Source organism: Camelina sativa, chromosome 20 (genome assembly GCF_000633955.1).
Source record: "Camelina sativa cultivar DH55 chromosome 20, Cs, whole genome shotgun sequence".
NCBI lineage: Eukaryota > Viridiplantae > Streptophyta > Magnoliopsida > Brassicales > Brassicaceae > Camelina > Camelina sativa.
In genome coordinates, this window is record NC_025704.1 from 9,968,343 (window position 1) to 9,982,330 (window position 13,988).

A 13,988-nucleotide genomic window follows, 5' to 3' on the forward strand; every position below is an offset into this window, starting at 1 on the left:
ATATATATATATATATATATACATAATACATTTAAAATTGTATAAAACAAAAACCTTAGGATCCTCTGTAGCTTTAGCTTTTCCCTTTGATTGTCCCTTAGAACTTGATGATGGACAAGTGTTTCCATTTTTGCTTCGCTTGTTTCTGATTTACAAAACATACCATTCAAATATAAGCAAACAGAATTAAAATGTTTTATCGATGTAAAAAAGCTTGATCTTCTAAACCACAAAATAAACAATTTACACAAACTAAAAGAACAGTGATACAAGTTATTCAAACTAATAAACTTCAAAATACGTAGAGAAATATACCTTTCACTCGTGGCTACAATTGTTTATTATGAAAAAGGTGTTTAGCTCATAATTTTTTTTCATGAAGATAAATCGTGATGAGCTATGTATATATAGGATCTAATTTTACTTTTGATGTTAATCAATAAAAATATTAATTATTCAAAAGAGTTTAAAATTGAGCTGATTTTGCGTACTAGAATATCTTTTATTTGTAACAAATTATGCTAATTTAAATTATTTAGTTTAATATTGAACATTAAATAATGTGAAAAATTTTGCAAAAAAAAAAAAGAATAGTTAGTGAACGATTACTTTGTTATATATTTCAAAATATATATATATATATATAATAATAATTAAAAATATAAATTTAATTTACAAAAATAGATTTTCAAACTAATGACTTTCTTAGATTATCGAAATAACAATCTAGATTTTGTCGATTGTTTTGTTAAATGATATTTTTTTAAAAACCAAAAATATTAATTTAAATATGTAAATTAAATAATTTTTTTTTTTAGTTTTCCATCTCGTTCAATCTGTTCATCTCCTATTTTATGGTTGAACAATTTTCAGCCAAAAAGTGTTATTTTCCAGCTACAAGGTGAGACCCACTAAATTTGGGTTGAAAACATATTTAACTTAAATGGTGAGATTTTGGCTGAACAAGGTTGAAAACTACGTTCAACTCATTCAACCAGGTTGAAAAGTACAACCATTTGCAGCCTAAAAGTGAACCTAAGTATTTTTCTTTTATGATCTTTTGTGTCCTGAAATCTTTTAATCACAATTTCTTTTATAATAATATTAAATACATATTTTCGATAAAACAAACTAAACAATCATTCAAAAATTAACATATCTTTACGATTTTCATGGCTAAAAAATATCTCTTAAAGCGACATGCAAAATCAAAACCAGCTTCAAAAATATATAAAAACCAACCGATATGACATATGTTTTTGTGTTTCCACCAACAATCGAGCAACATCTCCTAGATTCTTAAAATTAGAAAATCTTTTATCATTTCAAACATTATCAATGTAACTTTCTATACTTCTTGCTCAAGAGACAAAAGTTATCTTCCTTTCCTTTTTTTTTTAAATTCTATTTGGTTTGAAAAATATTAATAATTAGGTTAAAATGATGGGTATTGTTTCCAATTTAAAACAAATAAAACAGTTAATATGATACACTTTGTTTCATTATGCATGATGGGCCTTCGATGTCACAATAAAATTAGGGAGGTCAAATTACTGAAATATTATATATTAAACTTTATTTAACCTTAAATTTAAATATACCAAAACTCATACTATACTATTAAGTATTAACTATACTATTAAAGGAAATTCTAAAATTTGACAAGATCAGCTGACCACTCTTTACTCTAAGTGGGTCCGCCGTTGGTAGACAATCCGTAAAAACCATAAAATCATATTTATGTAAATTCTAACTTGTTTAATTAAATGATCAACCGACATTTAAATTTCTTTTAGCAAATTAAATGCTTAGAATGTTTTATTTTTTTTGTTGAAAAATATATTCATTATGGAATACTAATATTAAATAGATTTTTTGGAAACTAATTTAAAGTATGATGTAAGCTAATTTTGATACACAACAACTTTAAAGATCTTATATAACAATATAGAAAATGCCTTTCAAGAGAGATATTCTATATTTTGATAATATTGTTTCTTTTTATGAGTAAAACATTGAGATATTTTAGTTTCAAAGGAAGGTAGGAATTGATTGTAAAGATAATTTAGGGATATTTTGTTAAATTTAAAAATTTTCTAAGAAAAAAAATTGATTTAGGAAACATAAATTTGAATTCGTAGAGATATTTTTGGAATCATTTGTTGGATAAGGAAAATTTTGTTAAATGAAAAATTTTATATTAAAAAAAACCAAAATTAATTCAGGAAAGTAGAAATCAATTTAGTAGAGCTATTTTAGGAATCAATTTTGTTTATGTGATTTTATTGTCATATTTTAATTATTATTGTTAATAATTTTATAGGAATTAACTTGTAAATTAGTATAATACTAGATTAGGACCCGCGGTACACCGCGGAGCAAAATTATTTATAATTAAAATATTAAAATTATAAATTGTATTTGTTTGTTAAATATGTTATAATTATATAATCATAGTTAAATAAACCATATAATATCGCAATAAAATTTATTTTTTATAGAAAATTTATTTAAATTTAATTACATATGTCTATTCTCTGTAGGGGTGTCAAAATAGGTAACCCGACCCGACCTGACCCATATCCACATGGGTTCGAGACTTTTGTGGGCGGGTTCAACCCGACCCATTTCTTATAATGGGTTGAATTTATATACCCAAACCCAATAATATAGAACCCAATGGTTAAATGGGTTATATGGGTTATCCATATATAAATAAATTAATTAATATTAAATCCATAATATATTATGTAAAATAGAATTATAAAACCAATCCAATTTTTCAATCTTAAGAAAATAATATCTAGATATTAAAATAGAAACGCTTAACATTTAGTTTAGATATTTTACATAAATTAATTGTTAAAAGAAAATATTTTACATATTATATATGTATATATATCTCATTTTTGTTTTTTCGATTAACCCATGGGTAACCCATAACCCTAATGGGCTTACCCCGATAAACCCATGAACCCGTTGGACGAATCCATCAAAACCCATTTATTTATATGGGTTTAAAAACTTAACCTATACCCGTTAAAATAATAGACAAACAGGGTAAACCCATGAGTTTCTACCCATATTGATACCCCTAATTCTCTGATACTGACAGTGTTAACAAAATAATGAAATGATGTTTTACCTGTGTAACACCGAATTACTGATATTTTTTAATTTATATAAATATCGATAAAATCTGTCCCGCTATATAACTCTGTCCGGAGATATTTTAACTCACACTATATCATCTTAATTTTTAATATTTATTGTGTATATGTGGTATAATATTTATCATATTTAACTTTTAAAAAGTTTTAAATATTTTTTATATTTAAACTTTTAAAAATCTTTAAAATAAAGAACCGGAATAAACCAAATAAAAGTTTAAAGTTTGAATGCCTGATAAATCAAGGGTCTACTCATTTGTATTCAGAATCATTTTGGCAATTGAGAATATCATTAATGTCATAGTTATTTCAATGTAATTTTCCAGAAATTTTGTCTACAAATTAATTTTCCAGAAATTTTGTCTAGATTATTAGCAAAAGAGTATATTTTCGCGGGTCTTATGAAATTTTGGACATCGTTTTGTCTACAACCTAAATAAACGAAGGCCCTTAAATTATAAATTATCAATAGACCCATAAAATACTAAGAAGTCCATATAAAATTGCTATAGGGACAGAATTAATTGCATTAGTAGTATTAATTGAAAAACTTTCCTTATTAGTATTTTTGAGCAAAAACTGCTGCAAAAATACTAGTATAAATAAAATTTAGATTGCCAAATATACTTAAAAAAGTTAATATAAATACCTAAGTTATAAACTCTCAGTTTTATTTATTTATTTCGCTCTCTCTCTCTTAGTTACATATACAAATTTAATTATGCATGCAAATATCTATATATATAAAGTTACATTTTCCTCTCCAGCCACCTCATCCACTTATTCTGTATAATTTGGCTTAATTTTCGATACATATCCAATAACCATTTTCTTCTCTTTCGGGCCTAATCTCTTTTCTCAGGCCCAATTTACTATGGATACATTTTTTATTTGCCCTTGAAATCAAACCCTTCCCCACGACACTCCTCTCTGCCGTCCTCCGATCTGTGACCTCAAGCGTCCCTACCCTTCTTCATTCTTTGATTCCGTTTCACTTAATGCATTGATTTTAAAGTAATGTTCTTCACTCCTCCACACCCTTTCACTGCCTTCTTTGTCTTCAATCTACATAGTAACAGTTTCATGTATAACGGGATTTCATGCCGTTCAATGCTCTCTCTTACTTGAAGACCCACTACTCTTTCTTCAATTGGCGTAAGTTTCACTCCTATATAATGTTCTTTCCTCCGATTTCATGCTTCTAAGATTTTACTTTCTCTTTCACTTTTCTCCTAACTAACATGAATTCCACTATTGTTTCATTCGCAAATTTCAAAGCTTGCCATCTTCACCAACAGATCGTCGGAAGAATGCTTCATCACTGGCCTGCCCTCAACGTCAAAAAAAGGAGGCCAACTCATGGGCATAGACTTTCTACTCATTGATGAGAAGGTACGAACCATGCCAATTTCCCTCTTCATGTAATTAGGTGAACCACCTGTCACTTTAACAACACGATCATGGTTTGGTGTTGCTTGTGACTTACCTGATTGAGAAGAAACAGTAGTTGGTTTAAGTTATATTGTTCGAGAAAGTGCAACTCATTCCGGAATGTAAGTGTCTAACTTAAACAAAACATCCACTCCTATTTCTTTTGCATCCTCCAATTGGTGATTCATTTTCTTTATATTTTCTATCCTTCATAATAGATTAACTTCTCACAATAGATTTCTATATCTATTTTATGATGATTAGGTTTCTGATCTTTTTTCCCAGATTTAAAAACCTCGACTGATGGTTTCAGTTTGGTTTATCAATCACTTACGTAGCCAAAAACACCAGGTAGCTGCTCTTTCTTAAGAACTTATAGTAAAGTTTTGTATTTGGAGAACTTTTATTAAAGTTTAGTATTATCTTCGTTTGATATGGATATAGTCTGACGCATGTGGAATATGTCCAATCTATAAAAACTTATGTTGCTTATCTAAACCTTTTTATATGTAGTAAATTTGTTGATTTCTTGCAGGTGAAAAGCTTTGGATGAGGAGAAAAAACCAGAGATCTACATACGGAGACTCCTCCAATAGCTAAAATCATAGGTACGACTTACATTAGGAAGAGTGATTTTGTTGGGCTTTTCCTATGTCGGTCAAACACTATTTCCTTCGTTAGTTAAACCATTTTTAGTGTTTATTTAACTGTTCGTAAGTACTCTTATTAATAATGTGCTTCATTGATATATGGGGTTAAACTAATTGAGCTACATATCATGATTTGATTATTTTCTATACTTTTGTTTGCGTTTTTCATTTAGGAAGTTAAGAAAAAGAAACGTCACTGCAAAAGAATTTGAAAGTTATAAATGCTAAGCTTCCACAACAACGTCAACAACGTAACTGCCTCAAATTAAGGTTAGTCTAATAGACATTCTCTTATTCAATACTCTGATATAATTTGTAAGACTGTCATGGCAATTAAATACAAATCTGATCAGTTTTAAATTTTATTTTTGTCAAAGGTATAGAACTTACACTTTTGTATATTAGATACTTTATAAACTTCCTGCTATTGCATGATTAGAACGTAAATACGTACTACATTGAACATAGTATATCCTCACTATACATATTTCTCAAGAATCCCAAAGTATCATCCATTGAAGATGCATTGACAGGAGGAAATACAACACCATGAAGTCTAAGCTGATGATGATCAATTCGTTTGTCACATAAAGAGACGAAGAATGTGAGGGAGGTGGTGCCTTAGTGCAAGAGTGGAGAGAATGAAAGTGTTGTTGGCAGAAATTGGTCAGGTATTTTTTGTGTGAGCATCGTTTATGTAAAGAACATTGTTTTGATAAGTTATGTTTGTAGTTTGGTCGGAAAAAACAGTTAAAGTAGAGGCCAAAGTTATGTTTTTGCTTAGATTGTTGCACCTCCAATGCAAATAATGTAAATGGGTATGTATATGGGTGTGTATGTGTCCATAATCCATTGCATATAGTAAGTGGAAAAGCTTAAGTGATTGGCATGAATTCTGCCGCGTAATCTTTTGTGTGCTCTACCAGTTCTAGATACAAAATCAAATCAACTTTTACTTTGATGGAAAATGATTGACAAGTAACAAACATGCTTATCTATAAATTATCCCGTGAAAACATGTATTACTGACTAATTGTTGTCATGAAGGATAGATAATAGCATTTCAGGCCGACAAATAATAGTTTTATTGTACAAAGTTAAGATTTCATACTTAAAAATCTCATCATAATGATGCATGTTACTTATACTTTTAGTTCATTCACAGTACTATCCAAAGAAAATAAAACATGAATTTGCTGCCATTTCTTATCATGAAAAAAATATCTTCACTCTGTACATAAGCTTATAAAGAATATTTTCTTACTAACATCTAGAATAAATATAGACATCAAGATTAACAATTCAGAAACTCAGCTAAGTAATATCATTAACAAAAGTAAAAGAAAATATTCAAACTACATTTGATATTGTTCAAAAAAAAATCTACAAAACAAAATAGCTACAGAAAAAATTATTAACACTTTAGCATTGTCTTATAAATTTTAAAAATTAATCTGCGCGTAGCACGACATATCCGCGAGAAAAAATTCAGTGTTCTGTTTCGATACAATGGATGATTGAAAACAAAATACGACCATCAAAACAGCTACAAGCCTTCTACTGTCCCGTAGATCGAAAGATTGATTATCACCTTTCCGTTCACCAAGAGATATACGGGAAAGAAGAAAACACCCAATTACAAAAAAACGTGCCACTTTAAAAAAAGGTACTACATTCTCAAATCAACTAAATTCCAATTTTCACCCAATAGACCCCAAGATTTAGAGGCCTAAAGAGATAATTGGGCCCAATTAATTTCAAACAAAATTAACACAACAAACACCCAAATGTGAGTAATTTAAAGACCTTTTTAAAAAATAACAAACTCAGTAACTATGTAACACAATCACAAAACCATCGACAAAAACCCTTCACACAAATTTATTAAATAACTACCCAAAAAACAAACAAGGAACTACAAGTCTACAACCACGTATAGAAAAATGAAAAAAACTATCAAACAAACAAACAGATGACGAAAAAAACTAAAATATGTACCAAAAACAATTAGAGCCACAAATCAGCTTATACTATACAATCTAAACTTATGAAATTAAAATAACTCTAAAACAAAACCAAATTTGTAATGAAAGAAAACTAATTTAACATTTATTTTTAAAACTTCTCCCTAGAATGTATTTAATGCAAAAAACGCGTTGAAAAGAAAAACCAATATCACCCTATAAAAAACAACTAAAACAAACCAAACAACCAGAAAAAAAAGTCAAAAAGAAAGAAATTTATATAACAAATATATAATATCAAAAAGAAACCGAAAAAACACCTTAATCTACTCCAAACACTAGATTAAGCGCGAAGCGAGAAATTGAGCCCGAGTGAAACAAAGAAAAATAGCCCAAAAAAAAGAAATGTAAGTTATTGATTTTATTTATTTTTCTTAATAAAATCCACAACCTTTTTCACTCCAAACACTAAAACACTGAGAAAAAAACTACTCCAACAGTTTACAAAATACATATGAAAATATTAAAAAACAATACAACCACAAAATAACAAATAATAATAAATTAATCACAACTAACAACTACAGCCAAACAACAACTTCAACTATACAATGTTAACTTCTAATTATAATTTTTTTAAAAAGCATTAAAAATGCACAAGATGATCTCAATTTTTATAAAATAAACAGCAAACTAAATTATACTTACTGCAAAACCTATTTTTATAAAAAAAGATCTAACAAAACAACATAAGCAACCAAAATCAAATACAAAAACAAACGTAAAGATGAATTTAAGTAACCAAAAAAATAATACACACAACTAAACTCGAAATACACCTTAATCTAACTAGCGCGCGTAGCGCGGATCAATTGCTAGTACTAAATATAGTTTGATTTTGACCTTCTCTTTCTTTTTTCTGAAAAAGAGTTCCGATGGAGATGTAATTGATTGTATCAACCAACCTTCCATCACCCACTCCTTCGAGACCATGTTATTCAGGTTTCATCACCCACTCCTCCGAGACCATGTTATTCAGGTTTTTGTTAACTCAATTTTTTTTGTTTATTCTTCTAAAATAAGTTTCTTTAAGTTATATTATTTTTGTTTAAAATAAAGTATGCAGGAATAATATCCCACAAACAGGAAAACAAACTTGGCAAGTATGGCATGACACCAAAGAAGAATGTCCGGCAGTGACGGTTCCCGTACGTCCAAGAAACATCATCCAACAGCTCCAAACGTGCATGAGGTCGCCAACATCTAAAATACAAAAATTAGGCCGAAAAGTTTAATAGCCCATTGTGAATGATTTTATTACTCTTTTGGGTTTACAATCTAAAAATTAATTATACAGATATATATATGATAGACCTTTCTCAACATCTACTACATCAGTGTTATATAACATCTACGAAATAAAGTAGAATTATAATGCAGATGTCAAAAATACTAATATCGGTTGTATGATAAACAGTATGCGATTGGGTATCTGATGAACCATGTCTTTATTATTATAATTTTACTTAAGTTTTGCTTCAATTATATTTATGTTTTGCTTAAATTTTGATATTTTTTTACTTTGTAAACTTGGAGATAACTGGTGTTACAACACAAACATGTTTTTTTATATATAAAAACTTATAATATAGTAGTAATAACAAATATAGTTTTATTTATTTTGAAAATGTATTTTTATTTGAGAAAGTGTTCTTCTAATATTGCAATTGTTTGGTAAATTTACATACCATGTTTTTGAATTTGAAATGTATATTTTGTATGGAAGTTATTAAATCGAAAAATCGAGTGATAAATGGAAATAAACAAAATATTATGTAAAATACACATGGTTGTGTAATTATTTTGTTTTTGAAATTATATGTTATTAACTAGTAGTCATGATATAATAAATAAATAAATAAAATATTTCGTTCTTAGCGTAAAATCAAAATGTTTCCAAACGTAAATCTTTAGATAAATATTTAAAACAAATATAAATATACTATCATAGACTGATAGACACATCTAAAAAGAATAACATCATGTAATATACACTAATGATACTCCAGATAAGGATGTTGGTTGTTGGTTCTGATTTTATCCCTTAGTTGTTTATTTAATAAATTTTGAAAGATTGGAACGTTTAATAATAGACTACTTAAGATATCAATTAATTTGTAAAAATAATTATAACCAATATAATGGAAAAGTTGCCAAAAAATATGTTAAAAAGCCTATAGATAGTCAAAATTATCCACAAAAAAAAAAAAAAAAAAAAAAAAATCTAAGAAGATAGATTTGCTAAAATAACAAAATAGAGATCTTTTAAATGTCCAAATAAAACCAAGGGATATTATAATATCAAGATCTAAATAAAATGTGCTTTTTCCTAATATAAAATAGTTTTGGGTCGAGCCCAATATTGACCCAATAAGGGTCGGCTCAAAGAGAAGGCGAAAAGAGAGGTTTCGGAGCTCTGTGGCAGTGTGTCGGGTTTTTTTGAGTATTCGAGCTTCTCTCTCCTCCGTGATCAATCTCCGTGAATCGCAACTCTCTCTCTCTCTATGGCTGATCTCGATGTTCCTCAGAGTAAGTCTAGAGACCTCGACAAGCTTCTTCTCCGTCATGGGAATCTCGTTGACCCCGGCTTCTTTCCCGGACCCCAGGTTTAACGCCTTTTTAATTCTCAATCGCTTCTTCGCTTTTTTTTTTTCTATGGGTTTTCCTGAGCTTAGTTTTCGTTTTGGGGTATACAGCTGAGGGATGACATAAGAGAGTTTGTGAAAATCCTTGTGGTTGGTGCGGGCGGATTGGGTTGTGAGCTTCTCAAGGACTTGGCTCTTTCAGGTTTTCGTAATCTCGATGTGATTGATATGGACCGTATCGAGGTTACTAATCTCAATCGCCAGTTCCTATTCAGGCAAGTTTGTTTTTGACTTGTGTGTGTGTGGTATTTATCAGTAAGATTTGTGAAATTGTTAGTGGGAATTGATGATAGTTGCACGAATTGTTTGGGTTGATAATGTTGGTCTTCTTTGTATAGACTTGAAGACGTGGGAAAGCCTAAGGCAGAGGTAGCAGCAAAGCGTGTCATGGAGAGAGTGAGTGGGGTTGAGATTGTGCCGCATTTTTCACGTATTGAAGACAAGGAGGTTGAGTTTTATAACGATTTTAACATCATTGCCCTTGGTCTTGATTCTATCGAAGCTCGGAAATACATCAATGGGATAGCTTGTGGGTTTCTTGGTATGGATATTCTTAAAACGTTTAACTGTCAACCCAAACTCTCGTATTTATAAGTTCTCTGCCTGATCATGTGCTTGTAAAATGTGTGTAGAGTATAATGACGATGATACTCCAGTAAGAGACACAATCAAGCCGATGGTAGATGGGGGAACTGAAGGTTTCAAGGGTCATGCTAGAGTTATAATGCCTGGAGTTACACCCTGTTTTGAGTGCACTATTTGGCTTTTCCCACCTCAAGTGAAGTTTCCTTTGTGTACTCTTGCTGAAACCCCTAGGAATGCTGCTCATTGCATTGAATATGCTCATCTAATTAAGTGGGATGAGGTATGTGTGTAGTCTCTTTGAAAGAGACTCTTCTTTCCATGCGAATATATGTTTTTGGGTTTAGTCATGGTGAAGTCGATTCTTCCTGCAGGTTCATAAAGGAAAATCCTTTGATCCTGATGTGCCAGAACATATGAAGTGGGTCTATGATGAGGTTAGTCATTCTTTTGCTTGTTTATGCTATGGATTTTAATTTGGGATTTATTTCATGCCATTATCTTTACAGGCTATCAGGAGAGCTGAGCTTTTTGGAATTCCGGGTGTCACATACTCTCTCACACAAGTATGTAACCATTCTCACTTTCTCTGTCTGTTTACTTTCTAAAGTTTTCCAGTCACCGGCTGAAGTATGCACAATGAAATCCATATGCTATCTGTTCTCATGAAGAAATAATCAGAGGAGGATTGTTTTATTATATAGGGTGTGGTTAAAAACATAATACCGGCGATTGCTTCCACCAACGCGATTATATCAGCAGCTTGTGCGCTAGAAACCTTGAAGATTGTATCTGCATGCAGCAAAACGCTTACAAACTATCTGACGTATGTTTTTTTTTTCCTTTCTTTCTGCCTTACTTGCTAGTGTTTGGAGTACAGCTTTTCTACTTAAAGTTTAATATAGGAATTTGCAAAGAATTTAATGTTATCCTCAAGCAATTTTTTTCATTTTCACAAAGGTATAACGGTGGAGAGGGTCTTTACACTAAAGTGACAGACTTCCCGAGGCTCGACGACTGTCTTGTATGTGGTCCGGGCATTCTGATTGAGCTGGACACCTCAATCACATTATCGAAGGTCCGTCCTCTCGCTTTATCATCTCATTGTCTCTTTACCGATTATCCTTGCTTTTCTTACCCATTGATTGCTTCTTTCATGCTAAATTATCTTCTCTGCTGCTATCTCCATTGATACTGTCATCCCTGCGTAGATGCTTGGCTGTTATTTTGTTTGGTCTTCTCGCCTTTTCCATGCTTTTCTGCCCTTTCTATCTTAATTTACTCGTGCCAAAGTATGAGCTTTGTTTGTCTATTCAAATTCCTCGGCTCAGTTCTTTACCATTTGTTCATGTTTTATTTTTCTTCTAGTTCATTGAGATGCTTGAAGACCATCCGAAGCTCCTTTTGTCAAAAGCAAGTGTTACATACGGCGAAAGCAATCTCTACATGCAGGCGCCTCCGGTTCTTGAAGAGATGCTCAGAGAAAACCTAAGCAAGCCGCTCTATGACCTCATGGGAAGAGTCCAGAAGGATACTATCCATGTATCTGGGACATCTCTCAAGGACAAAGAGAGACAGTCTATCCAAACAAAGCTAAGGGTTGTTTTTAAAGGAGCCGATGTTGTTACAGACATGGATACAGCCATTGGAGCATAAAACCCGACAGAGAAACCCTTTGATGCCAAAGCTTAGATCCATTGAGAGATTATTGGGCAGGTTGACTTGTCCGGTTCTTATTTTGGTCCTTTTTTTTGTTTGTTTGTCGTTTATAGCTATGATAGCAGACTTTTACTGCGTGATGGAGAAAGAAAAAAAGTTACTCCAAACAGATCGGTTCATATGATTGTTCTTAACCTCGAAGATGTGACCTTCCGGACTAAAAACAGTTTAGAGCCGTTAAAAAGTTGATCTTGTGTCTTCGAATTTAACATTAACCGAAATGTTTTATTTTAACCAGTCGTTACAAAGAACAAACGTCACTCGTAACGACAAGACAATAGATTGCGCGCCCCTTGGTGCACTCATTCATGACTTATACTTGTTGTATATATTTCTTTTGGTTCAAACTTATCTTTTTCATTTATCTTCTTCAGTTTGTGGCTATACTTGCTTGCACCTTTCTTTTCATATGATCTCAAGAGACTTTAAGCTACTCTTTTGAAACGTAGTATGGGTGAGGAGATAAGGTTGTTCTACGACCTCTTTTGTTCATTTATCCACCTTTGAAAGGTCAACAGTTCCGAACATGCAAATTAAATAAGCAAAAAGACCAACAAGATGAATAAACATCATATTTTTTATACATCAAGCTTCATTTGAGAAATCGTTTTTAATGAACTATCAAGTAGGATTGGTGTATGACCCTACTTCACTCAAACACTATCCCCAAACCATATCACATCAAATGAGTTAAGATTTTCTCTCTCTCTCTCTCTCTCTCTCTCTCTCTCTCTCTCTCNTATGATAGCAGACTTTTACTGCGTGATGGAGAAAGAAAAAAAGTTACTCCAAACAGATCGGTTCATATGATTGTTCTTAACCTCGAAGATGTGACCTTCCGGACTAAAAACAGTTTAGAGCCGTTAAAAAGTTGATCTTGTGTCTTCGAATTTAACATTAACCGAAATGTTTTATTTTAACCAGTCGTTACAAAGAACAAACGTCACTCGTAACGACAAGACAATAGATTGCGCGCCCCTTGGTGCACTCATTCATGACTTATACTTGTTGTATATATTTCTTTTGGTTCAAACTTATCTTTTTCATTTATCTTCTTCAGTTTGTGGCTATACTTGCTTGCACCTTTCTTTTCATATGATCTCAAGAGACTTTAAGCTACTCTTTTGAAACGTAGTATGGGTGAGGAGATAAGGTTGTTCTACGACCTCTTTTGTTCATTTATCCACCTTTGAAAGGTCAACAGTTCCGAACATGCAAATTAAATAAGCAAAAAGACCAACAAGATGAATAAACATCATATTTTTTATACATCAAGCTTCATTTGAGAAATCGTTTTTAATGAACTATCAAGTAGGATTGGTGTATGACCCTACTTCACTCAAACACTATCCCCAAACCATATCACATCAAATGAGTTAAGATTTTCTCTCTCTCTCTCTCTCTCTCTCTCTCTCTCTCTCTCTCTCTCTCTCTCTCTCTCTCTCTCTCTCTCTCTCTCTCTCTCTCTCTCTCTCTCTCTCTCTCTCTCTCTCTCTCTCTCTCTCTCTCTCTCTCTCTCTCTCTCTCTCTCTCTCTCTCTCTCTCTCTCTCTCTCTCTCTCTCTCTCTCTCTCTCTCTCTCTCTCTCTCTCTCTCTCTCTCTCTCTCTCTCTCTCTCTCTCTCTCTCTCTCTCTCTCTCTCTCTCTCTCTCTCTCTCTCTCTCTCTCTCTCTCTCTCTCTCTCCCTCTCTCTCCGAAATCCAAATTGATCATTGTCCATTTCCTCAATTGCCAACCACAGACTGTCTTCGGATGTGGCTGTTCTATG

The 13,988-nt window shown here is 31.7% G+C and overlaps 1 protein-coding gene across 1 annotated transcript; it reads left to right on the forward strand.

Moving 5' to 3' along the window:
* LOC104770273 (NEDD8-activating enzyme E1 catalytic subunit) lies at positions 9,669-12,442 on the forward strand. Its single transcript, XM_010494670.2, has 9 exons — positions 9,669-9,881; positions 9,972-10,135; positions 10,259-10,461; positions 10,553-10,785; positions 10,877-10,939; positions 11,012-11,068; positions 11,207-11,328; positions 11,463-11,580; positions 11,871-12,442. Exons 1-9 carry the CDS (start codon positions 9,780-9,782, stop codon positions 12,156-12,158), a joined length of 1,350 nt encoding a protein of 449 aa, XP_010492972.1. The 5' UTR covers positions 9,669-9,779; the 3' UTR covers positions 12,159-12,442.